The sequence below is a fragment of the Lepisosteus platostomus genome, chromosome 11, assembly GCF_059453375.1.
Source record: "Lepisosteus platostomus isolate fLepPlt1 chromosome 11, fLepPlt1.hap1, whole genome shotgun sequence".
NCBI classification, from domain to species: domain Eukaryota; kingdom Metazoa; phylum Chordata; class Actinopteri; order Semionotiformes; family Lepisosteidae; genus Lepisosteus; species Lepisosteus platostomus.
The window spans coordinates 26,904,219-26,931,060 of record NC_142621.1 but is presented as its reverse complement, the minus strand read 5'-3'; the positions used below and the strand labels follow the sequence as shown (position 1 = coordinate 26,931,060).

The 26,842-nt window shown below is 39.2% G+C and overlaps 2 protein-coding genes across 2 annotated transcripts; both read right to left on the bottom strand.

The window, feature by feature from the left end:
* Positions 1 to 316: 316 nt before the first annotated feature.
* On the bottom strand, positions 317 to 26,842 carry LOC148652321 (fibrous sheath-interacting protein 2-like). Its single transcript, XM_088597585.1, has 6 exons — positions 26,727 to 26,842; positions 25,970 to 26,131; positions 25,523 to 25,612; positions 23,966 to 24,105; positions 1,561 to 1,648; positions 317 to 690 (listed from the first exon to the last, which is right to left on the bottom strand). The coding sequence occupies exons 1-6, from the start codon at positions 26,838 to 26,840 to the stop codon at positions 655 to 657; spliced, it is 630 nt and encodes a 209-aa protein (XP_088453711.1). The 5' UTR covers positions 26,841 to 26,842; the 3' UTR covers positions 317 to 654.
* On the bottom strand, positions 7,188 to 13,581 carry LOC148652322 (uncharacterized). Its single transcript, XM_088598955.1, has 3 exons — positions 9,107 to 13,581; positions 8,067 to 8,498; positions 7,188 to 7,770 (listed from the first exon to the last, which is right to left on the bottom strand). Exons 1-3 carry the CDS (start codon positions 13,187 to 13,189, stop codon positions 7,627 to 7,629), a joined length of 4,659 nt encoding a protein of 1,552 aa, XP_088455081.1. The 5' UTR covers positions 13,190 to 13,581; the 3' UTR covers positions 7,188 to 7,626.

Sequence of the window (26,842 nt, the reverse complement as noted above, 5' to 3'; positions counted from 1 at the left end):
TCTGTGTGTAGTTCAGAACCTTGCAGGCTGGGTATAAGAGATTGAAGCAGCAATGTCTCTCCTCTAATGCTTAGGTAATGAAGAGGAGAGATCATCAACCACCCTCTTGGATCCTCTTGGGGAGATACCCCTGAGGGATACTTTAGAACAGCCAATTATGCAAAGCAGCATGTCTCTGGGATGTTACTTGGAATTAAAACCCACAACACGCAGAATAAATGCCACACAGGCAGGTGCCCAAGGCTGGAGATAAACCATGGGCTTCGGAGATGCAGTGCTATAACCATGAATTGGAGGCACCAAACACTACCAGAATATGGTGCTTTGGCACCTCTGTAGCATATCTTGGCATAACCACCCTAGAGTAGACGCACAATATAAGAGGTGCCAACATACCATGCTCATTGTGGTCACTGAGGATCCAAAAAGTATTAGTTTAGGTTATTAATTTAAACCTATAGGTGGTCATCTTGGAAATACAACAAAATATAGCTGCAAGGTCAGTGTCAGGTCCGGAATTTGCATGAAGAAAAGTTCACCTTAAGAGGATGAATCCAAACATCCCTTACTCCAGTAACTTTTTGTGCCTTCTAGCTCTGATCTCTTTCTTCAGCTGGGCCTGTCGCACCTCCCTCCAGGCGTCTTCCTCTATCCTCATCTGAAAAGCTCTCTCTCTCTGATTTTCCACATCTGTAGAGCCGTCAGTGAAAAGGCAAAGCAGATGACAAACAGCAGAAAGCTAGATTGTGTTGAGCACAGAACAGCTACGCTACTAGACATTTATATTTATATATGTCATCTGCTTATAGGTGGTACATTAAATATTGAGGATTGTGTTAGATCATGTGGAGCTGAATCTCTCCCCTTTTTACAATCTAGCAAATGAGGCCTTTGGGCATTTTTCAGCATATTAGGAGCATTCAGCAGCTGAATGTGGTCTGGGAAGCCCAAAGACAAAATAACTGGGAAAATAACGTACCATACAGCAATGTACAGTGAGAATGTGAAAAAAAACAAGAAACATGATTAAGCTGATGTAGAAAACCGATGAGGCTAAATACTATATATTGACAATGCTGGTGATTTGAAAGCTGATAAATCAATGAAAGGGGTGAATAAACTATGTGTTTTAAAAGTGAGTTAAGCTACAGTGTGGAATGCAAGATTCATAAAAGCACATGAAATGTGTCTGAAGTCTAAGTGTGACGATACAGTAACATGATTCACTAAGGGTATCCACTGCAGAAATTTGTTCAGCTGGAAGAGGCATATACAGTATAAGGTGAGATAATTTTTTTAATTAGCATTTTGCAACATAAATGCTTAATTACGTGTCAGAAACACATCTTTTAAAATAGATATGCTAGAGATCCTGTTATCTTTTGCTTGCTCCCCAATCATGCTGTATTTACAGAGGTGTCACAAGGTCACTTGCCAGAGTGGATATAAATGTCTCTAATCAGTTTAAGATGCAGAAGGAAACCAGCTATTAAAGATCTCTCATCCAGGTGATGACCAGGAGCAGCCTGGGTCAAAATAAATCAAACTGTATTTTCATACCTCAGCCTGTCTGCTGTACTGCAGACCTTTCATACGCTGTATTTCACCACTGCATATCTCCTCTGTTTTCGGAGCTCCTGCCTGGTGCCTTCATAAACAACAACAGCAAAGAAAGCTCAATCCACAAGGCAAGGTCAAAATGTCAGACAGCAGCAGAGGAATTTGTGAATGTGGTATTTCCGTAGAGCAAATGTTTATCTTTTGGAAAACTTTGACTCAGTCAAGACTTCCACTTGCTTGCACAATTAATTAACTTAAGGCAAACCTTTACTTACAGTTGTATTCTTGACATCCAATGTTTCAACATAACAGTAATATTTACAGCGAAACTGAAAAAAAATGTGATACAAATATAACAAATCAGGGAATCTAAAAGGCAGGAACTTTCTGTTTAAGAGTGAGGAGTTTCTGTATGTTATTACCTGTCTCTGTTAGCCATAAACTGGTCTGAAATATTCTTGGATCCTTCCTCCAGGAGCCATTCCCTCACATCGGTGAAGCTGATATCCCTGGGAATCTCGTTCTGCTCCTGGAGCTCCAAGAACTTCTTCACTATTGTTTTCTGAAAGCCAGCAAGCCTTTTACTAGAGTGTCACACTAGAGTGCAAAGTTCTCCTAAGCACTATTATAGCCGAGTGTGTACTTCAAAACCAACACCGACTTTTTAGATTTTTAATATGAACTCACACCGACAGAATGTGTTTGTACAGTATATGTATAAGAGTGAAGGCTGAGCTACTGTAGTTTGTTGATCTAAACATTTCAATTTAAGATGTACATCTTGGATACAGTGGTTAACCTTGTTATCTCGCAACACTGGGGCCAGGGGCTCTATTCTGGGCCTGAGGTGATATCGCCTTAAGCCCGTTGCTTTCTGGGATAGGCCCCGGCTCCCTGCAGCTGTCACGACCACCAGCCAGCTGAGATCAACACGTAAGCGAGCCAATCAGCACCAGCAGCGGATTACTACTAACAAGCGCCGCCGCACGAGTTAACACACCTGCAATTGTTCTACCGTGCGGCACGCCGGGTTATTTATACCATTCTTACCTGATTCCCGTTGCTCGGTATTGAGTTCTCTACTTGTTGCTCAGCCTAGCGTTCTTACCTCTCTTTTGCCTTCCTGGAATTCTGCCTGCACCTTTTGCCTTCGGACTTCGGATCTCGTCTCGCCTCTTGGATTGTTTGCTATCATTGCCTGTTTTGGATTTGACCCTGTAGCTCTCTTTTCGACCACGATTCTGTCTCACGTTTTGGATTGTTCGCCACCAGTGCCTTTACCGGATCTCTACCTACAGTACCTTCGCCTTCGGACTACGACTCGGCTCCTGGATTTGCTCGGTACGTTTACTTACCTCCCTGCGACTCCTGCATCTGCATCGGATCCTTTTCACCTCTACAGAGCAGCGTTACATAAACAAACCAGATTAACCCCTGTGCCCAGGTGTTTCGGTGGTGATTTAAAGAGACCTACTGAAAAAGGTGGACTGTGGATCTCCAGCTAGTAGTTGTGCACCCTAGCACTACACCTTTACACCCAATATGCCTGGTTGAGCTTCAGTGTAGAGTTATAACATCAAGAGGCACAACTGACTTGATCTTATCAACTTATCAAGAAGGCTGGCTCTGTGTTGGGGATGAGCCTTGACCCCATGGAGGTGGTGGCTGAGAGGAGAATGCTGACCAAGCTCACAGCCATCATGAACGACGCCTCTCATCCGCTTCATGGGACTGTTATTAAAAGCGGAGTACTTTTAGCAACAGACTGCTCCAGCTACGGTGTTCAAGGGAAAGTTTCCGCAGGTCGGCGGCTGTCAGGGTGTATAACGCTGCCCTAGGCTAGGACTGTTAGCCCTTCATTTGCTCGTCTATGGACAGCATGTTTGCTCCATTGTACTTTTTGGACAATCAGTCTGTATAAACCTATGCACATTTTGCACATATTTTATTGTTTTTACAGTGACTATGATCATCACATTTTGCACACACCTATGTATTTATTTTTTATTTATTGATTGAGTTGTCTTTTGTTTTATAACTATTCTGATGTCTGTTTTTGCTTGTCTTGGGCTGGACTGCTGTAACACATCAATTTGCCTTTGGGTTCAATAAAGTCATATCTATCTATCTTCACCACATGTCATCTCCAGGAAAAATGCTGGAAATGACAAACCTCTGTATATGTCTTCATGTCACAGAAACCGTTGACTTCAACACTAAAGCACTGTGAATGAGGCTCCTGAATTACCAAACTTTATCATGACTTTAACATTTAAAATAATTACAGTGAATAAAGCTAAAAAAACTTCAGTTACTCATACCTGAAGAATGAGTAACTTTTTCTAAATTAGCATGTAACAAACACTGACGTCTAATAGGATTTAAAAGGTGGGTATGTCATTGTATAAACACTAAAACCACAAAACATGACAAATATAATGTAATGATGCCTAGTACTTCATTAATGTATTGTATGTGTGACCTGCTTGAAGCACATCAATCAAATCTAGCCCACTACAGTAATGAATCTGACACCACTGGGTTGTTGTCTTTGTAATATTCATTTGTCATGTTCATGGCTTTTGTTGTAGATAATGACTATATATTTTTTTGGAATGTACACTTTCATGTTAAAGTTATTGCAAAAATTCTGTATTAAGTAAAATGACAATTTATGGATTTACAAATTATGCTGTTTAATATTTGTAACCAATTGGGTTGATCAACAGGGTGTCTACTGTTAAGCCTCGGGATACAGGAGTGTTGGTGCTGTTGAAAGCAAAATGAGCTGAAGACAATGCTTTGCTCCAGCTCCTGGTGGTGTGTTGTGGGATTTTGTCCCATTCCTCACATAATACCTGGAAAAGCATGTGCCCGTTCATTGATCTCTGTTGCCTGGATGCTAAAGTCATCCCACAGATGTTCCATGGGGCTCCATGGGTCTGGGGAGAAAGGCATCCAAAGAATAACAGTCCAATTCCCAGCACTTGAGAAAACAGACGCTCCCTGAGCAGCACGAGGACATGACATTCCAGCAGGACAACAGATAGCATCAGATTGAGGTCACTGGAGGGGAAGCAAGTGTGATGCCAGGACTTCATCAATGCTGTATCATGTCCATGTAGTCAAGCTGGCATCAGTTCCTACAAGTGGAGTTCTGTAGTGACTAGACACTCCTCTCCAGACCAGCACAGTTGATAGTGATGAGCAACTCTTGGCAAGATGTGTGACTCATAGTCTGCATGATGGTAGCCTATCACTGTATGGACTACATTTCACTGTAAGATCTTGCCAGGTAAGATACCTTTTGTTTACTTACAGTTTAAAACGCAGTTACTTAATCCATCTCCCAATATACTGCTGACACAAAGGTGCCTCTGTACTTCGGCATTATGCCCAGCTTGTCAATAAATTTGATAAGCTAGACACAGTGGTTCTTTAATATATGTTTTTTTTTTCAGATAGAGGCAACTTAATGGTTATGCAGCAGTCACCATGATTCAACTGTGTTCACGGTTACTCATGATCACTGAAGTCGATAAATCTTTTGTATTATTCAATATCCAAATTCTATACACTTTTTCTAAAACATGCAATTTATCATATTTTTCTTTTGAAGTGTAGTATACAGTATATCACTAAGTGCAATCTGAACTTCATTGCACAATGTGACTAATTTGCATATTTTTTGTCTACATTGGTTCTCATAGAATAGAACTTTTTACTTTTTTAAAACTGAGGTTAGAATCTAAGCAATAGTTTTAAGTCTTTGCCATTACTATCGTTAATGTGTTTTGCTGTAGTTAAACATTGTTTTCATGTCTTGTGACTTACTGCCACCTGCTGGCAAAACCTGCGCTGGAAAGGTTGGATCTTCCCCACTCAGCCAGGTTCACTCCTGTTGTGTGATACAGCTCAGGCATTTTTAGAGATCTCTTTAAATCAACTAAAATAAACTAAATTGAACTAAAAATGAATGAAATATTGAAATTGAATTGAACTAGAAATAATTAGTTCAATTAAGCATGTTTCATTTGGCTATTAGGATGTATTATTCAGAAAAAGTCTATGAAAGTAGCTGTCCTGTAATTTGCAAATGTTACTGTTAAAATGGAAGTTAATGCTGTTTCAGGAAGCCTTGCTCTTAGGTACACCTAAAGAAGGCTTCAGGGTCGAAATGTTTTCTTTCTTCTCTTTTCAGCATGGAATAAACCTATTACTTGTCCCAGTAATGCACTTGTTCATAACGGAAACCAATTTGATTTCTGTCTCTTACTTAATCACAGATGGGAAATTTGCTTTGCAGGCTGGTAAAGACATAACACATAATACATTTCTAGACACAACACATTACCCAAGACATTTAAACACTATATATTTAACTGATGTACGGTGAGAAAGAAAACCAATATACAGTGTAGTTCATAAGTATTTGGACAGTGACACACTTTTTGCTGTTTTGGCTCTATTCTAGCACATTGGATTTGAAATGAAACAATAACTATGAGGTTATAACCCTTTCTTTGAGGACGTCAGGATATCGGCGTCCACATCATAGTTGGGATGTTTGTTCCAGGCCCCAAACCCTTTGAATAAAAATATGCATTTCCCTGTTTGGTAGATTATTTAAACCTCTTATATTTTTTAAAAAATCCAAATAGTTTCCCTTAGTTCGTGTTTCACTACTCAAACTTATGAAGTGCACTAGGTCAGTAGCTTTGAGGATTTTGAATGCTTACAGTAAATCAGGTCTTGCTATAACTATGAATAGAATTATGAAGGCTAAGAATGTCTTATTTTTTTTTAATGGTGTAGTACACCAATAAGATATTTACAGACAACATTAAAACTAACATACCATTTTGTGATTTAGTTGAAAAGTGTCTGGTCATGGATGTGGTAGTGTGCTCACCTATTTGAATAACACAACTTTATACAAAAACATGAATGCAATTATTTTTATTTCAGAAACAGTAGTTCCCATCATTAGAGCTCCTTTTTTGATTTTGCATTGCAAGGAGTTTCCCCTCCATGTTAAACATGTTTGATGGTGGCAGATGGATTATTACAGGAAGGCTCTGGATAAAGCAGTCGACATCTTCGACAGCAAAGATGTTTTTTTTGGCATCTTCCTGGAGTATGGAATTACAGGGATCCCTGGAAACACAGAGTGGTTTGACATGTCACTGTTCAAGTTTCTTTATTCCATGGCAGCAGGTCAGATAGACTTTGGATACAGTTCTACCCAGAGCCATCTTAATGTCAGGTTTATTCAATAAGAAGCTATTTGATTAAAGGTGTGTGGTAATTTGGCTATTAGACAACTGTTTTTCAGTCATTTCAATCACATTCATAACCATTATTCCTGTCATCTTCTATTGGACTATTCACCCCTGATCTGTACTATTACCTGTCCCTTAACCAGTTCAATACACAAATTTCCCTAAATGCCTATTGCCTTTAATTTAAGAAGAACATTACCAAAAGCATCTTTAAAATCTAATCATATCATTTTGTACGTTCTGTGTGTTTACTGCTGTGACTTGTTTGAAGAGTTTTAACAAGTTGGTAAAGGAAGAATGACCTTTTCTAAAACCATATTGACTACTGCTAGGGTCTTATTTTCATATGAGCGATCCTGTTGTTTAGTTCTAAAGTGGTTTTCATAACTTTACTTGTAAAAGAAGATGTATTAGCTTATATCTTGTCATATAAGTCACATTTAGTCATATTTACTAAACTGAGAGATACTGTAGAAGGGAATGAGGGAGGGCACTGAAAATGGAGAAAATAGAGTACTGTTGAAGAGGACTGCCAAAGATTGATGCACTGGACAATGGACTATTTAGAAGAAGAGAGATCAGGGAAGAGTAGAGGTGCACAGTTAACCACTTGATCAGAGTGGAGTTTGGAGTTCTGCCTCACCATTCCTATGGAGGTAGCAGTTTCAATAAAAAGTGAAGTTTGCAGAAGTTTAAGGCCAATTTGTATAAAAATCAGTTTGTTTTTTAAAGGATTCTAAATTTAGGATGAATTCCCCCATTCTACATAAATTCCATCCAGTGTCTAATTCTGAACCACACTTGTCACTAATGTGCTACACAAAATAAAATCCAAGTCACAAACTAAATACTTGTACTCACCATCTGGAGTGTTCTGAGGCTTGTTCCTACTGAATCTGTCCAAACTAAAAACTTCTTTTTTAAAGAACTATGAGCACACAAAGAAAACAATTTAGGAATATTTCTTCCACAGCTATTATACTTGAACTGTTACGTACTGTATTGATCTTGATAAACTTGTAGTCATTATTCATACATAACATTCATAATTGGCCACCATAGCAGTTGCTATTCTTGTTGATTGCAATTAATAGGAATGTCTTCTAGAATATTATTTGATGTACAAATGAGCATTCTATTCAAATAATTTCTGTAGTGCTAATATTAAAAATACAATAATGCCCAAATTAATTTATAATTAAAGTTTGGGTATCTAATCCATACCTTGTGTTTTTGAGGCTCGGTGTACTCATCAGGCACTTTAAATGGTCCAAAGCTTTCACAGCTCCCACGTCCACTGGATGTTCCCTGGGCTCTTAACTTTTCCAAAGATGGATTTGTTTCATTCTGAATTCTGACGTCTTTTGACCTATTACCCATGATCTTATGCTTTATCATGGAGCCAAACTTTTTCAAAGGATGTTTCTTGACTTTCTGGCTCACATTCACATCTTCATCCGGCGTATTAACTGCAAAGGGGATGTTGCTGTGCGAGAGAAGCCCTTCTCTCTCAGATGTTTTGGTCAGTTGCACTGGGGTCATGTAATGTTTTGCTATGTCAATGGGCAGACCACTCTTGCTTTGGGCTGGACTGAGATTTTTGTCCTTATTAAGGCTGGGAGTGTACACATACCAAGATGAGTGTCCGGGCAACTCCTGTCACAAAAAAAACAAAAAGTTACAGTTCAGTGATTGTTGTTTCATTTTTAAAAGTAAATCAAAACAAGTAACACTTCTCTTACGGAAAAGAAGATAAGGATTATGGGGTGTGTATATGTTTTTAGCACTGACGTTAACACTAGAATAAAGGCAGAAAATGAAATATAAAATAAGAAATCAATGTGAATGTTTACAATTGCATGTATAGAAAATAATGCATCTCAATTTTTTTTATGATGCAGATACCAGTTTGGAAATGTAGACAATACTGTGAGCAAGTCTCTCTATAGTAGCATTACCTCACCTGATTGCTCTTGTACTAATTGAGTGATAAAGCTGACATCCACAGACAGGTGAGTTTAGTACATATGCTATGAACTGACAATAGGGATATTTCTGAGATGTTATACAGTATTAGGGAAAACAAATCTGGATTTGTAGTTTTATTGTAAAGGAAAATGCAACACAAAACTATCATCATATTTACAAAATAAGAGTTCCATTTTCCAGTACTTTCTACACAAATGTCTGTTAATTAGGTACAGAACAGGTCCATCCTACTTTGATAAGAGACATTTTTACAGGTTTGGAACTGTTGGTCATACCTCATCAACCACATCATGCGAAGAGGACTCCAGAAGTCGTGTTTTCATACAGTCTGGCCTCGAGGAGCTCTTCTTAGTCTTCTTAAATGTCTTCCCTGAAGCCTTACACTGCTGTACTCCTTCTTGATCCTGGACACTTTGAACCAGAAAATCTCCAGGCTTCTCTGGGGTCTCAGAAGCTAAGCAATCTTTTTTCTTATTAGAACAAGGTGTCACACCAACAGCTTCTCCTAGGGAACGTGAAGAGCAGGGCTTATCCATAGTGTCTTCTGGCTGGAAACTGTTTTCAAAAACACTTTGGACTGTTGGAGAAAAGCCCTTTGGAGACTTTTTCATAGAAGACTGTAGTTTTTTACTTCTGACTGTAGTTACGTTTGTGTCCACAATTGTGTCCTGTGTGGACTTACTGGTTTTCTGAGAAATTAGAGATTGTGAAGATGGAATTGAACACCCGCTTCGTAAACCATAATTTGCAATAGTTTCTTTAGCCACACAACAGGCCATTTCCTTGATCATTTCTGGATTCTGTGAGGCAATTCCTACTTGTAATACTTTCTTGCTGCCAATGGATTCCATCAGTTTGCTGTAAACAGAGCTAACGGTTTTCTTGATGGCTTGCTGTAATGGAAGATGTTCTTCAGCCTTTGGTTCACTGATGGTTAGAGTGGAAACCTTTGTCAATTCCTTCAGCGCATCTTTGGTGAGTTTCAGTGCCAGGTCCCTGACCTGAGACTCGGACAGCTCTTCCAGTTCCCCAGAATAATTTTCTGGGTTGGGGAATCCAGGGCGAATTTTCAAAAGCAGTTTTGCCATGATATTTTTCACTGCATCTGTTTGACACATAACAGGTGAAGGTTCTAACTGGTCCATTTTGGTGCACATGAGCTGCTCAGTGCTCAGGGTTTCCATATCAATGGCAGTTTGAGGAGCATCTGAAGACTCGATATCTGAATGTTGGAACTTCATAATTTCTCTCACAAGAGAATCAACTATCTTTTGGGCCAGGGCCTCACTCTTGGCTGCTACTGCTTGTTGTAAGTTGTCTTTGGAACCAGAACTCTGCAGCAGTTCTCTGTAAATACAGCTGGCCACTTGTTTGACAGAAACCAGCTCACATTGGATATTGCTTCCCATTGTTGGATTACATTCTGAGGTATCTGGGGCTGTAAATAGTTTCTTCAGCACATTGTCAATAATGCCCACAGCAAATTCACTGAGCTCCCAACAAGATAAACTATCCATAATCTGTTCTTGTTTCTTCTCCCTCTTTGGAGAAATAGGATGAATTCTTAAGAGCAGCTTAGTTACAATTTTTTTCACAATATCTGAATATGGTAGGGGAATATCAGAAAGTGGTTGAATATCAGAAGGGGGCTCTGGAGGTGACATTCCCTTTTCTTGGCAACCAAGGTTAAAGGTGTCATTTTCACTGCTGTTCACATCATTAGTGGCTTCGTTTGTAATGGAGGAAGGAGAAGGACCTAATGCTGAAGACTCAGCTGTTGAAAAGTAGAGCTTTGAGAGCTCTTTAACCAAAGATACAATAATGGCATTGGACACTTCCTGATTTTTGGACATTATTGCATCGTATAATGCAATAAGGGAGCCACTTCCTTGCAGCAAGTCATTGTACACTTTTTCAATCATTTGGTCTGCATCCGAAGGCTGAATAAAGATGCATCTGTCATGGTCAGCTGTGCCTATAGTAATTCCTGGAACAGCTGATAACTGCATGATCACAGATTCAGTAATACTTATAACCATTTCACTCAAGGTTTGCAGAGGTCTCTTCAGATCTTCAGCACTGGACTCAGGGCTGGAACAGTTTAGCTGAATTTTCTTTAGCAGATTATCTGTGACTCCATGTACTATTTCAGAAGAAACAAGGGAAACTTCAGAAGACTGAGCTCTGGGTGTTGCCTCTTTGTTGTGCTCACTACCGATTCTAATATCACTCATCAGCTCATCAACCTTCACATCATGCGAAGAGGACTCCAGAGGTTGTGTTTTCATACAGTCTGGGCTTGAGGAGCTCTTCTTAGTCTTCTTAACTGTCTTCCCTGAAGCCTTACAATGCTGTACTCCTTCTAGACCCTGGACTCTTTGAACCAGATAATCTCCAGGCTTCTCTGGGGTCTCAGAAGCTAAGCAATCTTTTTTCTTATTAGAACAAGGTGTCACACCAACAGCTTCTCCTAGGGAACGTGATGAGCAGGGCTTATCCATAGTGTCTTCTGGCTGGAAACTGTTTTCAAAACCACTTGGAACTCTTGGAGAAAAGCCTTTTGGAGACTTTGTCATAGGAGACTGCAGTTTTTTACTTCTGACTGTTCGACCAATAACAGGTGAAGGTTCTAACTGGTCCATTTTGGTGCACATGAGCTGCCCAGTGCTCCGGGTTTCCATATCAATGGCAGCTTGAGGAGTACTGGACTCAGGGCTGGAACAGTTTAGCTGAATTTTCTTTAGCAGATTATCTGTGACTCCATGTACTATTTCAGAAGAAACAAGGGAAACTTCAGAAGACTGAGCTCTGGGTGTTGCCTCTTTGTTGTACTCACTACTGATTCTAATATCACTCATCAGCTCATCAACCTTCACATCATGCGAAGAGGACTCCAGAGGTTTTGTTTTCATACAGTCTGGGCTTGAGGAGCTCTTCTTAGTCTTCTTAACTGTCTTCCCTGAAGCCTTACAATGCTGTACTCCTTCTAGACCCTGGACTCTTTGAACCAGATAATCTCCAGGCTTCTCAGGGGTCTCAGAAGCTAAGCAATCTTTTTTCTTATTAGAACAAGGTGTCACACCAACAGCTTCTCCTAGGGAACGTGATGAGCAGGGCTTATCCATAGTGTCTTCTGGCTGGAAACTGTTTTCAAACCCACTTGGAACTGTTGGAGAAAAGCCTTTTGGAGACTTTGTCATAGGAGACTGCAGTTTTTTACTTCTGACTGTTCGACCAATAACAGGTGAAGGTTCTAACTGGTCCATTTTGGTGCACATGAGCTGCCCAGTGCTCCGGGTTTCCATATCAATGGCAGCTTGAGGAGTACTGGACTCAGGGCTGGAACAGTTTAGCTGAATTTTCTTTAGCAGATTATCTGTGACTCCATGTACTATTTCAGAAGAAACAAGGGAAACTTCAGAAGACTGAGCTCTGGGTGTTGGCTCTTTGTTGTGCTCACTACCGATTCTAATATCACTCATCAGCTCATCAACCTTCACATCATGCGAAGAGGACTCCAGAGGTTGTGTTTTCATACAGTCTGGGCTTGAGGAGCTCTTCTTAGTCTTCTTAACTGTCTTCCCTGAAGCCTTACACTGCTGTACTCCTTCTAGACCCTGGACTCTTTGAACCAGATAATCTCCAGGCTTCTCTGGGGTCTCAGAAGCTAAGCAATCTTTTTTCTTATTAGAACACTGAATTTTCTTTAGCAGATTATCTGTGACTCCATGTACTATTTCAGAAGAAACAAGAGAAATTTCAGAAGACTGAGCACTGGGTGTTGCCTTTTTGTTGTGCTCACTAGTTATTTTAATATCACCCATCACCTTATCAATGATGTCACTTGCTTCTCTGCTAATACTGGTCTCTGGTGAAAGGGATGAACATTGGGAAGCTGAATGTGTCAGCTTGGAAATGTTGGTCACCATAGAACTGATTATGGTTTTGACCACTGTCTCATTTCTGGTGGCTACAGCTTTCTGTAGAACCTGTTGGGATCCAGTCTGACATAGCAATTCATTGTGAACAGAGCTGGCAACCTGCTGAATCTTGTGTGGTTCATGAAACACATCATTATCCTGTTTCACAACTGTTATCTCCTGGTTTTTGGACAAGTCCTGCAACACACTGTCAAAGAGGTCCACAGCTATCTGACTCAGCAAAGACACAGACATCTTCCCTGGGATTTCTGTAGAAGTTTCCTCTTTTATCAAAGTAGGGTATATCTGCAATAGCAGCTGTGTTATGATGTTTTCCACAGTCTCAGTACACACTAAAGTCATATTAAGTGATTCTGTTGATTTAGCCATAGAAATTTCCTGGAGCCCAACTGAGGAAACCGGTTCAATATTCAACATTTCTACAGGGACACTGAGTGGTTTGATTTCAGAATTGTTTTCAAGGTGCGAGTCTCTTTTCAGTTCCTCAGAAGAACTCTTCTCAATTTCTGATGTCACCCTGGCTGCTGGTATATTACCTATGTTAACAAAGAGCTTTTCATTTAATGATAGTGAAGCAAAATATCAGAAAGCATGAAACAAAAACTAAATTATATTGAGAAGTAACGAATGACAGGCATCACAAAATATTTGAGTATAAAGCTTCATGTTCCTGTAAAACTATTACATCTTGGAGCTCAGATAACTACAAACAAAGAAGCAGCCATATTCACAGATACGTTATATATGGCTTCTGAATATATGGCTATATTCACTCATTCTCTCATTCATAGTCATGGCCTACACTATATTGGTCTAAATATACAAAAACTTTTAAAACATACAACAGATAGAAAATCAAGGTACTGTATATTTATATACAGTCACTACAGTTTTTAACTTGTACTTCATAGCAACTAAAATGTTAATACACTTTTAAATGATTTGATTTGATTTCCTTCTTACCTTGATTTTCACTCTCTTCAGGCTCCATTGATAAATCACATGCAGCAGACAAAACATCCATGACAGACTTTACAAGCAAGCTGGAAAGCTGATTAATTGCATCATGGTACATCTGTGAACTGGGCACTGATGGTTCAGTACTTTTTTGTGCTCTGTGATCCTTGACAGTCAGAGACACTTTCTCTGAAATCCTTTGGGAAGACTTCAATTCCGTATTTGTATCACAGTCTTGAAAAAGTGAAACATCCTTCTCATTTGTGTCAAACGTTGGAGAATCGGGAAAACTGAGGCACTGCTTCAACAGCCTTTTCACTGATTTCTCAGTAAATAAATACAACAACTGCATAGAAAGCTCCGGGGACTTTGGATGGGATAAATCCTGAACTACTAGGGGGCTCTTTAAAATTGGATCTGAATTAGATTTGTGAGCTGTGCCCAATTGTACTGCAATTCCCGATTTCAAAATTAAATGGAAAACATTTTTGACAAGTTCTTCTGAAAATACACGCAGAGATCCACTCGAGACAAGTTGTTCCACTTTCCTTTCAATAGGACTCATTGTAGGACTCTCTGTGGAGGTCCTGACTTGGTCCTTAGGCTCGTCTGAAACCCTTGTCTGCAGTGGGGGGAGATTGTGCTTTTCTGTGGCTCCTGGTACTTGAGATGCCCAGGACGCCTCTTCAGCTGAAAGCTTTTCAATGTTCAAATTAACATTATTGGAGTGGGTTTGAAATGCTATATTCTCAGTGACGAGACCAGCAGCACACTCCGATTTCTTTTGGCTTGCTCTAGACTTGCTTTTTGTATCTGAGGCCACCGTTACATCAAGTTTGCCCATAATAATGTCAACAATACCCATGGCAACAATTTCAATGTCAGACACTGCACACTCTGCACGGGCTATGTGTTCTGCTGAGAAGTCAAGCTTTGGTGAAATGAGAGGGCTTGGCTGGTCTCCTTCCTCAACATTGTCAACTGTTGTTTTCTCTGAGCCTCTCTTTTGTTCTGCAGCATTTAAGCTGTTTTGAGCTGTAAATGAATCTTCTATCACATTGCTTCTGCAAGGAAGTTCCATGAACTCTTGTTCACCTAGTCCCATGTCATTTGCAGTAAAGGGTTTCTTCCAAACACGGGACCGGGGAACTCGATTGCTTTTACATGTCAATTCATTTTCTTGTTCTGCTGTAGGTGTAGGTTGATCCTGAAGCTTTGATGAAGCATCAGTCAAGGCTCTATAGGGAGTGTCCCGAGTCATGACTTCTGTGTCATCTGTATAAGAATCAATCACCATCCCAGGCACATTTATGGGTGGGAAACGTTGAACAGAATATTCTCTACGGTTACTTTTAGTGTATTCTTTATGGACAGTGTCTTCTGCACTAGACATCCTGTCTTTCCCATATTGTTCACCAGAGAGGTGCATTGTTTTATAATCTGGCTTTAAGACCACATCTGAAACTTTAAGATTTTCAAATGTAGATAAAACAGAATCCACCAGTTCACTTGCTTGAAGGGTTTCTTCTGAGGGTTTTGCTCTTGCTCCTGAGCAACATCCTTTGTCATCACCCCTATTTATTTCACTCCTGATTGTTTGCAATATCTGACTGCCAACATCCTTGGCACAGATGATTAAATTTGCCTGATTTTCCTGAGTAGTCCTGCTTTGCCTTGAGAAATCAACGTTCATTAACACACCTAAAGGTTCTGAATATTCACTAAGATGCTTACGGGGTGCTGAGTTTGTTACTGACATGCTTTTCTTAGTCAAGTGTGGTTCACTAAAGCTCAGGTGTGAAACCTGGACTGAAGGAGGAAACATCTCAAGTGAATCTGCTGATCTCTGCTCTTTAGCAGATAAAACTTTCCTTGCTTTGAACAAAGACAGGCTCTTCTGATTCCAAAAGTGTTTCAGTTTGTTCTTCACAGTTTTGAAGAGTTCCTCAGTCATTGTCCTAAGGTGCTCAGCTCTTCTAGTATCAGTTTTAATTTCTGATGTTCCTGGTAAGAGGGCTGTATCAGAACTTTCTAATTTATCTTTGTAGTCTGTTGAGAAAGAAATCTTCTCAAAGCATGTAGCGTAATGTAGTTTTTCTAAAACATCAACAACAATATCTGAAGCCAGTTCAGTGGTTTGCACATGAGAAGAAGAGTCTGAGGACATTGCTTCTTGAGCATGTTTTGTTGCATCCGGTGTTTTACATACATCATCAGCTGTACTGTTTGGTTGCTCTGGGAGATGGGCAAGTCCAGAAGATATAAATTTTGCAGCTGCTTTTTCAATAATTTCACTTATTATCCTTGTTGCTGTACGATGGAATACAGAGCTGGAGGTCCTCGGCATCTTCTCTGATCCTTCACCTTCTCCATCTGATATGATGCTCTCTCCAGAAGAGGAAACACTCAAATTGTCCTCAACCAAGTTAATGTCCATTTGCCCAATTTGCTGTTTTGAAGAAATGTTCTCAGATGACACCACCTTTGGAGGATATCTACAAATCTCCATTGTAATTTGATTAGGGACTTGTCCTGTTGCCTTATCAATATCAGATAATATGATTTCTTCAACAGGAGATATCTGGGATTTTGATTGATCTTGAATACTCTCCTCTCTTATAAATGTAGAAGCATCTCTCTCCCAGTCTTTAGGATATGGTGAAGGGCTTTTAATGGTGTCTAAAATATATTGCTCTTCAAGGTACTCCAAAACTGAAGTAACAACCTCTCTAGCCAGAAGGCTTTCATCTGAAGCCTTCTTTGCCACTGTTGTGCAATAAATCTCCTGGTCTAACTCTTTTTTCATTGCTTCACAAATGGCTCCAGCAGTTTCTACTGTATAGGTGCATAAATCTGAAATATCTGACACAGAATCAGAAAACACTGAAGTTTTTGATGAAGAGCTGACGCTTGAGCTCTTTGCATTGATTTGAGCAGGAGAACTGGAACTAGATACATCTTCTTTAGTCTGGGTGAGTAAAGATTTGAGCTTTCCAAATATAGTCCTTACGATGCCTTTTGCAACTGAACTAAAGTCAAAAGTATGATCAATGGATCCTCTTTCTGTGCTGCTTCTAGAAGTTTGAGGAGCAGCAGCAACATTTTTATTGGATTCTTGCAGATATTTATTTGTTTCAATACAATTCAGTGCAAACAAAACATTTTCAAAAACAGAATTTACAATGTCCTTGGCAATAACAGTGACCCTATTGTTGGGAATCTGAGATTTTGGACTTCTTTTTTCCAAAATGGAGATTTCTGCAGCTTCTGGGAGCAATAATGACTCTTTTGAGTTACTCTCATGTAAATTGTTACCCACAGGGGTGAAATCCCACTTTGTTTTTTCAATGATCTGAGATACTATCTGCTCAGCAATTTCAATGATTTTGGCTTTAGAGATCCCAAAAGCAATATCACTGTTTGCTCTTTTCATTCCCACACTTGATTCCGAGGAGTGAGACTTTAATTTGAAAGATGGGGGGCTACTGCCATTTGTTCTTTTCTTAGTCACTTTTGCCTCATCTCTCTCATTCTGCTGGGCATCAGGACTCTGAAGAAGGTAGTTCTTCTCCACAGATAAGCTGGAGGAGGGTGAAATCGTTTCTAAATTTTTCAGAATTGCTGACACAAAGTCACTAATCGATTGGTTATCGCCTGAATATGTTTCTTTCACGTCACTCATCTTATTTTCAGTATTTGCTTTGCAGAATTCACTCTTGACTTCTTGTAAGACAGTACTGATTATTTCTGTTGCCGTGACAGCTAACTCCGCCTCATCATATTGTTCTGAGTGGAGTCTCTGGGATTGTCCTATGGCATGTAGGTCACCACCATGGCCACCGAGGAGTCTACAGGTTGACCCTGACTCAACAGCGCTTGTGAAAAAAGGCTGGAGTCTTCCAGAGACAACTTGTATAATCTCACTGGCAACCTCTGAGGCTACAGATTCTGTCTGTGCTTCTAGATTAACACGCACAGTCTTAGGGGTGGGAATTCTTTGCTTATTTTCTGACAAGGCAGAGATGACAAGTCCAAGAACAGCATCCACAAGTTCAGTGGCAAGGTTATTCGATCTGCAGCGGGTAATCAAGACACCTAACGCACAACACTGGGGTTCCATCAGCTGAGCAGGAAGCTGTGCTTCAATGAGGGCTCTGCTAAGGACATCCTGTACTATACGTTCTGCTTTTGTAATTATACTTGACTTAGTGATTCCAAAAAGGTCCTTCAAAGGTTCTGAGAGGGGCTTTCCAGCATCTTCTCCTCCATCAGCAACCACAATCTCCTTCGAGGGTGTTCTCGATTTTAAGCAGGGTGTATTTTTCCCTGTTTCTTCTCCTGAACTACCCGAGGACGAGAGGGGTGAAGGGAAGGGAGTGGAGATCCTGCATCTCGTTGACATGAAGCTACTGCTCCTACTCTGGGACTGCCATGTGGACCCTGACTCAGTACCAAGCAGAGAATGAGAACTCAGGGTGGCCTCCTCACTACTGCTGAAGTAAACCGGGGACTCAAAGGAGCAGTGAGACACGCTCCTGCTCCTCTCTTCACTGTAAAGCGAGATGGCTGGAAGCAGCACTCTGATGATAGACGCTGCCACCCACACCACTATATTCTCCGCCATTTCGTTAAGCTCTTCCGTTGTTATCTGTTTTAAAGCAATAGTACAAAAGTAACCACAGAGCACGAAAAATGTTCAATATACAGTACACCTATCAATATAAGACCTACTTTTACTTACTTGTCAGGGTTCATTGTTTCCCATGTTAACATTTAGAAATTTGCAACCAAATTTTGAATGCCAGCACAGACGCAACTAATACAAATATACTGTTGTCTATACAGTATAGTAAAAATCTATTATAGATATACTGTTGTATGTCTAGAAAAATATATACAGTACAGTATTTCTAATATATAAATGAAGCAAGAACAACAGAATACCAGTCTAACCAAAGAAATAGAATGGTCAGTATTGCATATTTTAAGTGGATCCCTTAATTTATAAATAATTAAATGTGCAGACCCCTGTTTCATTCCAGAGGAGGCAGTGTCAAAGGGTTCTTTTGGCATCGAGTCTATGGTAGAAAGTGAAGTCACCCCTTGGAACCTGGACAGCTTAATATTCTCTGGCAAAGAGGCGCAGACCTTTGGCATAGTGGAATATCTCTGCTCTGAGGAGTGGCTATGTGGCTCTGACGCCAGGGCAGCCACAATCAAAACCTAGTGGGAGCTGAGCTGAACATGTCAGGGAAGGAACCACTAAGCAACAGCTAGGTGGACTACATTTCAGGATTTACTGTACTGAAGGAACAAATTAACATATTTCTTTACATTTGTTCTTTAGTTATGACACTGTGCATTTTAACCTCAAGGAGCTATCTGGAAAAATAAAATGCATCCATTACATTCAGATAAGCAGTGTACCTTACCTGTCCATATAAACTTTTCTCAATCACCTTCCTTTCACTAAAAAACATTATGATAAAAATTAATTAGTGTGACATTGCTACTACATGGACAAAATACGAACTATATTTTGCAATATAAAAAAATGGTGACTAATTAACAATATATAGGCATATTTTCTAGTGGCAGAACAATTAATCTATTTTAAAGCATATTCCTGTGTAAAAAAGATGGCCTCCTAACCACGATTGTGTTCGTACTTTTTCAATTTACCTACTGGATGTCTAAAACTTGCTTAGGTTTTTACTTTAATATGAGAGGCTTATAAAATAAAAATCACCACAACAAAATAGCACATTGGAAATGATAAATCTTAAACTTCAAACTGCAACTGTTCCATAACACTTTAGCGAGTATGGTACAATCGTGTTCCTATGTGAAGCAAGATCACTGGTTATTTACATCATTGTGTTTTCAACAACAACTACTTGGTCAGGCGCAATGTATCTAACCAGTTTCATACTGGGTACCTCATAATTGACACATGACAAATACAGTTCAATTCAGAAAATAAATAGTAATTCTGCATTGAAATGTGCAGAAATATGTCATGTTTATGTTTGTACCCTGTTAACTTCATAGAGATTAGACCTTAGAGAATTTAAAGATTCTGTGAAACAGGCAGTTTGACCAGAGGTGCCCAAACGTTTGCATACAACTGTATGTTGTTGCTGCATCATTCAGGACAAAGCCCAAAATGCGTTTCCAACACATTTGATGACTTAGTGTTACTTAGTTGTTACTGCCCTCTGGTGGTTGTTGATTGAAACATAACATCCATTCAAACACGACCAGACATTTCTCCCACTGTCAATACTTCAGCAAAACTTCACATTTTATACCGGTGCCACAACAAATTGTTATTATGATAGAAATTTGTTTTAATATGACTAATATATTATTGTTGTAATGCAGTATGATCAGAGTTATACATAAGTACAATACAACAGTTTATTTTTGCGAAGGTTCAGTGTTCAATGTCAATGTTCTAGTCATTACAACAAAGTCAGTCTATGGTAAACTATATCTAGGATTTGGAAAAATGCACATGAGCTAACACAAAAATATGCACATGTTCTGTACTGTTAACAGACTGATTCATGCATTTGCAAAGAGAGAAAAAGCAATTTCACGAACTCAGCTGGGGAAGTGAGCTCAAAATAGAAAACAGTTGCTCTTTAAACATTTACGTATCACCATACTTAAAATGCTTAAAATAAAAACTTTATGTAAGCACTGATGCTTAACATACCACAACTGCAGCATGTAGGACTTACCCATCAGACAGCTGACTGAGCAGAGGGACTTCATGAAACCATTTGGAATCAGTAGTCACCTCTTCAGTGGAGTCAGGTGAAATATGAACTGACCCAAGAGAAAAGAATTATTGTCGCATTAGAATTCTCATGGCATGCATAAAAAAGTGATCAATCCAATTAACATCCAAAAAAGGCAGAAAACATGTATTTATTCATAGATACAATTAGGATGCTGATTAAGATTTATTTATCTGTTTACCCATATAATTTAAATCATTTTCACACCTTAGCTCACAACACTTTTACTGCACCAGACTGTGGCACAATGGCTGCCCAGAGATCCCCAGACTTAATTGGAACCTTTTTCAGCCTTAACAGTAGATGTTACCAAAGCTTTCAAAACCCAACACTTGGGCATTAATCATTGACATGTTTTTATCTGAATTAGCTATACAAATAAAACTGAATTGAACTAAACTGATTTTTTGGATTATATGTTCCATTGTCTTTCACAATATCTTTCAGTATCTCAGCACCCACTGAATTTCTCTGCAGCTGCATTGGAAAATTTGTCAAAACATAACTTTTTTCAAAACCTTTATTTTTTCTAGAAACAAATGAAAATACTGACCTTTGGTGATTTTAGAACTTTTCTCATTAGCAATGGTAACATCTCTATTCTCCGTGCTAATTATCTCAGTAGAAGCTGTGCCACAAAGAAAACATCCTTTTAGTTGAATAGTTATTTCAGATAGTTTAGATCAATAGATACTGTAAATATTTTTATAACAAAATGTGGATTACAGAAATGTTGAATATAATGTATGTTCATGTTGTGGCTGGAAATTAAACAATCTGAAGATAATGAAGGATTCCTTCTTAATGTATTATTTTATGATACCTGCAACTTATTGCGTGTTTCCCTTTAAAAAGTTTTGATCTCACTACATACATATTATTCTTTTCATACAGCCATATGATTGAAAAGCTTTGGAATTTTGTAATTGTAGGTGTTTATTAAACAAATTCTACAGTTCTGTAATCAGTAGTAAACCTGAAGATGTTGTCAACCTGCATCATTCCTTCTAGCCAACAAACTAAAACACATTAAATTGTGAACTTAATCATAGTTGCACCACTGCAAATTATTGGATCTAGAAGCTTACCCTGTTTTCCAGACTGAAGTATTTCATTAAAATATTGCCTTTTAATACGGTCTTGCATTTCTCTCTCAAAATCCTTCCTTTCCTGTAAACTCTCATTTAGCTTTTGCTGCTGGAGAGCAACCTTCCTTTTATAATATTCAAATGCCTGAGAATGACAGAAAACCTTTCACAAGTGGCTATTCTTTAATGAAAAAGGAAAGCCTCTCAACAAAAGATGAAAAGGTCCATCTCATTGTTGAACATCTTGTTGCTAGTAGAAAACTTCCCGTCCATAAGGTCACTACAGGAGACTCCAATCTCATCTCAATCTACAGCACCCTGAAGCTGGGAAGCTGGGTCTGGTCAGAGCTCAGAAGAAGAAAGGCTGGGTCCGACATTACTTGGATGAAAGACTCTGTGTGTAGTTCAGAACCTTGCAGGCTGGGTATAAGAGATTGAAGCAGCAATGTCTCTCCTCTAATGCTTAGGTAATGAAGAGGAGAGATCATCAACCACCCTCTTGGATCCTCTTGGGGAGATACCTCTGAGGGATACTTTAGAACAGCCAATTATGCAAAGCAGCATGTCTCTGGGATGTTACTTGGAATTAAAACCCACAACACGCAGAATAAATGCCACACAGGGAGTTGCCCAAGGCTGGAGATAAACCATGGGCTTTGGAGATGCAGTGCTATAACCATGAATTGGAGGCACCAAACACTACCAGAATATGGTGTTTTGGCACCTCTGTAGCATATCTTGGCATAACCACCCTAGAGTAGATGCACAATATAAGAGGTGCCAACATACCATGCTCATTGTGGTCACCGAGGATCCAAAGGTATTAGTTTAGGTTATTAATTTAAACCTATAGGTGCTCATCTTGGAAATACAACAAAATATAGCTGCAAGGTCAGTGTCAAGTCCGGAATTTGCATGAAGAAAAGTTCACCTTAAGAGGATGAATCCAAACATTCATTACTCCAGTACCTTTTTGTGCCTTCTAGCTCTGGTCTGATTCTTCAGCTGGGCCTGTCGCACCTCCCTCCGGGCATCTTCCTCTATTCTCATATGTAAAGCCCTTTCTCTGATTTTCCACATCTGTAGAGCCGTCAGTGAAAAGGCAAAGCCGATGAGAAACAGCAGAAAGCTAGATTGTGTTGAGCACAGAACAGCTACGCTACTAGACATTTATATTTATATATGTCACCTGCTTATAGGTGGTACATTAAATATTGAGGAATCTGTTAGATCATGTGGAGCTGAATCTCTCCCCTTTTTACAATTTAGCAAATGAGGCCTTTGGGCATTTTTCAGCATATTAGGAGCATTCAGCAGCTGAATGTGGTCTGGGAAGCCCAAAGACAAAATAACTGGGAAAATAACATACCATACAGCAATGTACAGTGAGAATGTGAAAAAAAAACAAGAAACATGATTAAGCTGATGTAGAAAACCGATGAGGCTAAATACTGTATATTGATAATGCCGGTGATCTGAAAGCTGATAAATCAATGAAAGGGGTGAATAAACTATGTGTTTCAAAAGTGAGTTAAGCTACAGTGTGAAATGTAAGATTCATAAAAGCGTATGAAAAGTGTCTGAAGTCTAAGTGTGACAATACAGTAACATGATTCACTAAGGGTATCCACTCTGCAGAAATCTGTTCGGCTGGAAGAGGCGTATACACTATAAGGTGAGATAATTTTTTTAATGAGCATTTTGCAACATAAATGCTTAATTACTTGTCAGAAACACAACATCTTTTAAAACAGTTATGCTAGAGATCCTGTTATCTTTTGCTTGCTCCCCAATCATGCTGTATTTACAGAGGTGTCACAAGGTCACTTGCCAGAGTGGATATAAATGTCTCTAATCAGTTTAAGATGCAGAAGGAAACCAGCTATTAAAGATCTCCCATCCAGGTGATGACCAGGAGCAGCCCTGGGTCAAAATAAATCAAACTGTATTCTCATACCTCAGCCTGTCTGCATATCTCCTCTGTTTTCGGAGCTCCTGCCTGGTGCCTTCATAAACAACAACAGCAAAGAAAGCTTCATCCACAAGGCAATGTCAGACAGCAGCAGAGGAATTTGTGAATGTGGTATTTCCGTAGAGCAGATGTTCATCTTTTGGAAAACTTTGACTCAGTCAAGACTTCCACTTGCTTGCACAATTAATTAACTTAAGGCAAACCTTTACTTACAGTTGTATTCTTGACATCTAATGTTTAAACATAACAGTAAAATATTTACACATATTTACAGCGAAACAAAAAAAAATGTAATACAAATACAACAAATCAGGAATCCAAAAGGCAGGAACTTGCTGTTAAAGAGTGAGGAGCTTCTGTATGTTATTACCTGTCTCTGTTAGCCATAAACTGGTCTGAAATATTCTTGGATCCTTCCTCCAGGAGCCATTCCCTCACATCGGTGAAGCTGATATCCCTGGGAATCTCGTTCTGCTCCTGGAGCTCCAAGAACTTCTTCACTATTGTTTTCTGAAAGCCAGCACAGCCTTTTAATAGAGTGCCACACTCCCTTCATTGCAAGGTTCTCCTAAGCACTATTATAGCCGAGTGTGCACTTCAAAACCAACACTGACTTTTTCCATTAGATTTTTAATTTGAACTCACACCGATAGAATGTGTTTGCATATGTATAAGAGTGAAGGCTGAGCTACTGTAGTTTGTTGATCTAAACATTTCAATTTAAGATGTACATCTTGGATACAGTGGTTAACCTTGTTATCTCGCAACACTGGTGCCAGGGGCTCTATTCTGGGCCTGAGGTGATTTATCTGTGTGGAGTTTGTATGGTCTCCCCATATTCACATGGGTTTTTCACGGTTTGCTCTGGTTTGCTCCCACAGTCCAAAGCCATACTATACTGGTAGAAAAAAAGGTTTCTAGGAAAATTGGTTCTAGTGTGAATTTGTGTCTGTGTGTGTCTTGCAATGGACTTAATTCTGGTCAAGGGTGTATATCGCCTTAAGCCCGTTGCTTTCTGGGATAGGCCCCTGCTCCCTGCAGCCCTTAGATTATGCGGTTAGATTAGATGACGTGGATGGAAAGGGATGGATGGAAGTTCAAGTCGTTTTTCAGCCTTGTCTGGCAAAGAAGACTTATAAATTCTGTTTTGGACTACACACAAAAGCTGCCTGTATTAACATGTGTTTGGAAAAATACATTTGTTTGCACTGAAAATGGATTAAAGTCTACAGAGCAGTACAGATAAGCAGTGAATGCTCCGATTCGGGTGGTACAATTAGTGGAGCCCAGCCTCAATGAATAAAAAAATCTTTTTTTAACTCTGTTATTGTGAACAGAGAAGACTACAAGGCGACCTGTTTCAAATATTCAAAATCCTCACAGTCAAGTCTGCTTGTTGAACGCTGACTTCTTTCAAGAAACAGCTGGATGAGACTCACAGACCAATTAGCAAGTAATTACCAAACAGGCTAAAGAGCTTCCTCTCATTTGTAACTTTTCTTATGATATGAAACCCATATCCTGCATGCAGAAAGGACTATATGGGCTATAAACAACACAAAGTAGCATGAAAAGATGTACAGTATGGCTGAACTAACAAGAAGAAGCTAAAATAGGCTAGAGCAGTGACAAACATAAGCAACAACATCATCAGCGTCAAAACACTAAAACAGAAATGAGCTTCATAGCAATTAGAGAAGAAACTGAAAGAAAACATTGAAATTGATCCTTAGAATACAAACACAGTCAAGGTAGAGACTTCCTTGAAGATGACATGATGACAGCAGTATATTCAAAAGTGCATAATGGAAAGATCTTATGGAAGCCTTCATCTAGAAACGTTACTGATTGAGGGCTGGATAAAGGCAGAAGTCTATGATGAAGAGTCAGAATCAGATGGACGGTTGTTTAAAAACATCACACTTACCTGTTTAGTCACATAATTTTTGTCATACTGCAACTTCACATTGCTAAGGTAGTTATGATATTGATTGTATTCTTTCAAAGAGCAGAGGACCTGAAAACAGACAAAACATGTTTCAAGTACTGTCTAGGAGGTTAAATGTTTTTATTTTTATTTTACAAATCTAGAGCACAGTCAAGTACTCTGTGTTTGAATATTTATTGAGCATAAGGACTTTAGCACAAACCATAGGCCTGCTTTGATTACATTTACTATTACATGCTTTGATTACAACCAAAGGCCTGCCCACCGAATACATCTATGCTGGAGTGCAGACATGAGTTAAATCACGCTACTGGAAACTATTACAGCTAAATGAGCTAGAACCTGGTCTATTTTTTTTGACAACACCTCACTCCTTCACCATACCAAAAAAGCCTCATTCTTTGCACAAACTCCAAACAGCCTTACTTTCTTCTGCTCATTGATTAAGCCTCTGTTCTGCAGAGACTCCTGCATGCCCTTGCGATGGTAATAGGTGCGCAGGTGGGGGTCATGGAGGCTGTTGTACCTCGAATCCAAAACGAAACCGTGGGGATCAGTCAGAGTGAAGTCAGGAGATGGCTGGTGCAGCTGAAATAGAAGGTAAGTATTTTATTAAAACATGATATGTACAGGTAAACACAGATATGTATCCCCCTATGTTTCTGAACATAAAAATGAGAATGTTTTTTTTCTCCCCCCTCCGAAGGCTGTCGCCAGTTTCTTGGAAGACTACTCCAGAATCGCTGTTATCATTTTTTTCTACGTTCTTGAAAATCAAATTCCAATTTCTCAGTCATTGTAGCCAACTAAAAATGACTACATTGCAAAAAGACAGTAAGCACAATAAGCTTTAAGGCATACAGTACAGCTGAATTTCAATAATGTGATCAATATACTGCGTCTAGAAAAATATATAACCTTACTCCTGATGTTATACGCACAAAGATGTCAAGGGAAGACAGTTTGCTTACAGTTTAATCACTACAGCAACCACATTATACTAACACACACAGAAATGTGTTAATGTGTCCCAGGTATCATTTCATATTATACAATTTTACATGTTGGTTTACCCCTAAAAAGAAAGAAAACCATGAATAAAAATGTCATTTTTTACAATTTAAATGTTTAGATTTAAATAAGAATAAATGTATTAATGCTTTTCATTTTAGGTCACACTTACTTTCTCCGAAAGAGCAGTCCTGCAAAATTGAGGTTTAGACCCTGGGATTAACGGCAGTTTAGTGCCAACGGGTCTCTCCAACAGCTGCTGCTCTCCCTGCAGTGCATACAGCATGG

Coding starts and splice junctions, on each gene's coding strand:
- LOC148652322 (XM_088598955.1), bottom strand. CDS start 13,189: ATGTTGAATATTGAACCGGTTTCCTCAGTTGGGCTCCAGGAAATTTCT. Junction 8,499..9,106: donor CGCATGATGTGGTTGATGAG/GTATGACCAACA, acceptor TTTTTGTGACAG/GAGTTGCCCGGACACTCATC. Junction 7,771..8,066: donor CCGAGCCTCAAAAACACAAG/GTATGGATTAGA, acceptor GTGTGCTCATAG/TTCTTTAAAAAAGAAGTTTT.
- LOC148652321 (XM_088597585.1), bottom strand. CDS start 26,840: ATGCTGTATGCACTGCAGGGAGAGCAGCAGCTGTTGGAGAGACCCGTT. Junction 25,613..25,969: donor TAATCAATGAGCAGAAGAAA/GTAAGGCTGTTT, acceptor GTCTGTTTTCAG/GTCCTCTGCTCTTTGAAAGA. Junction 24,106..25,522: donor AAAATTATGTGACTAAACAG/GTAAGTGTGATG, acceptor GCTGGCTTTCAG/AAAACAATAGTGAAGAAGTT.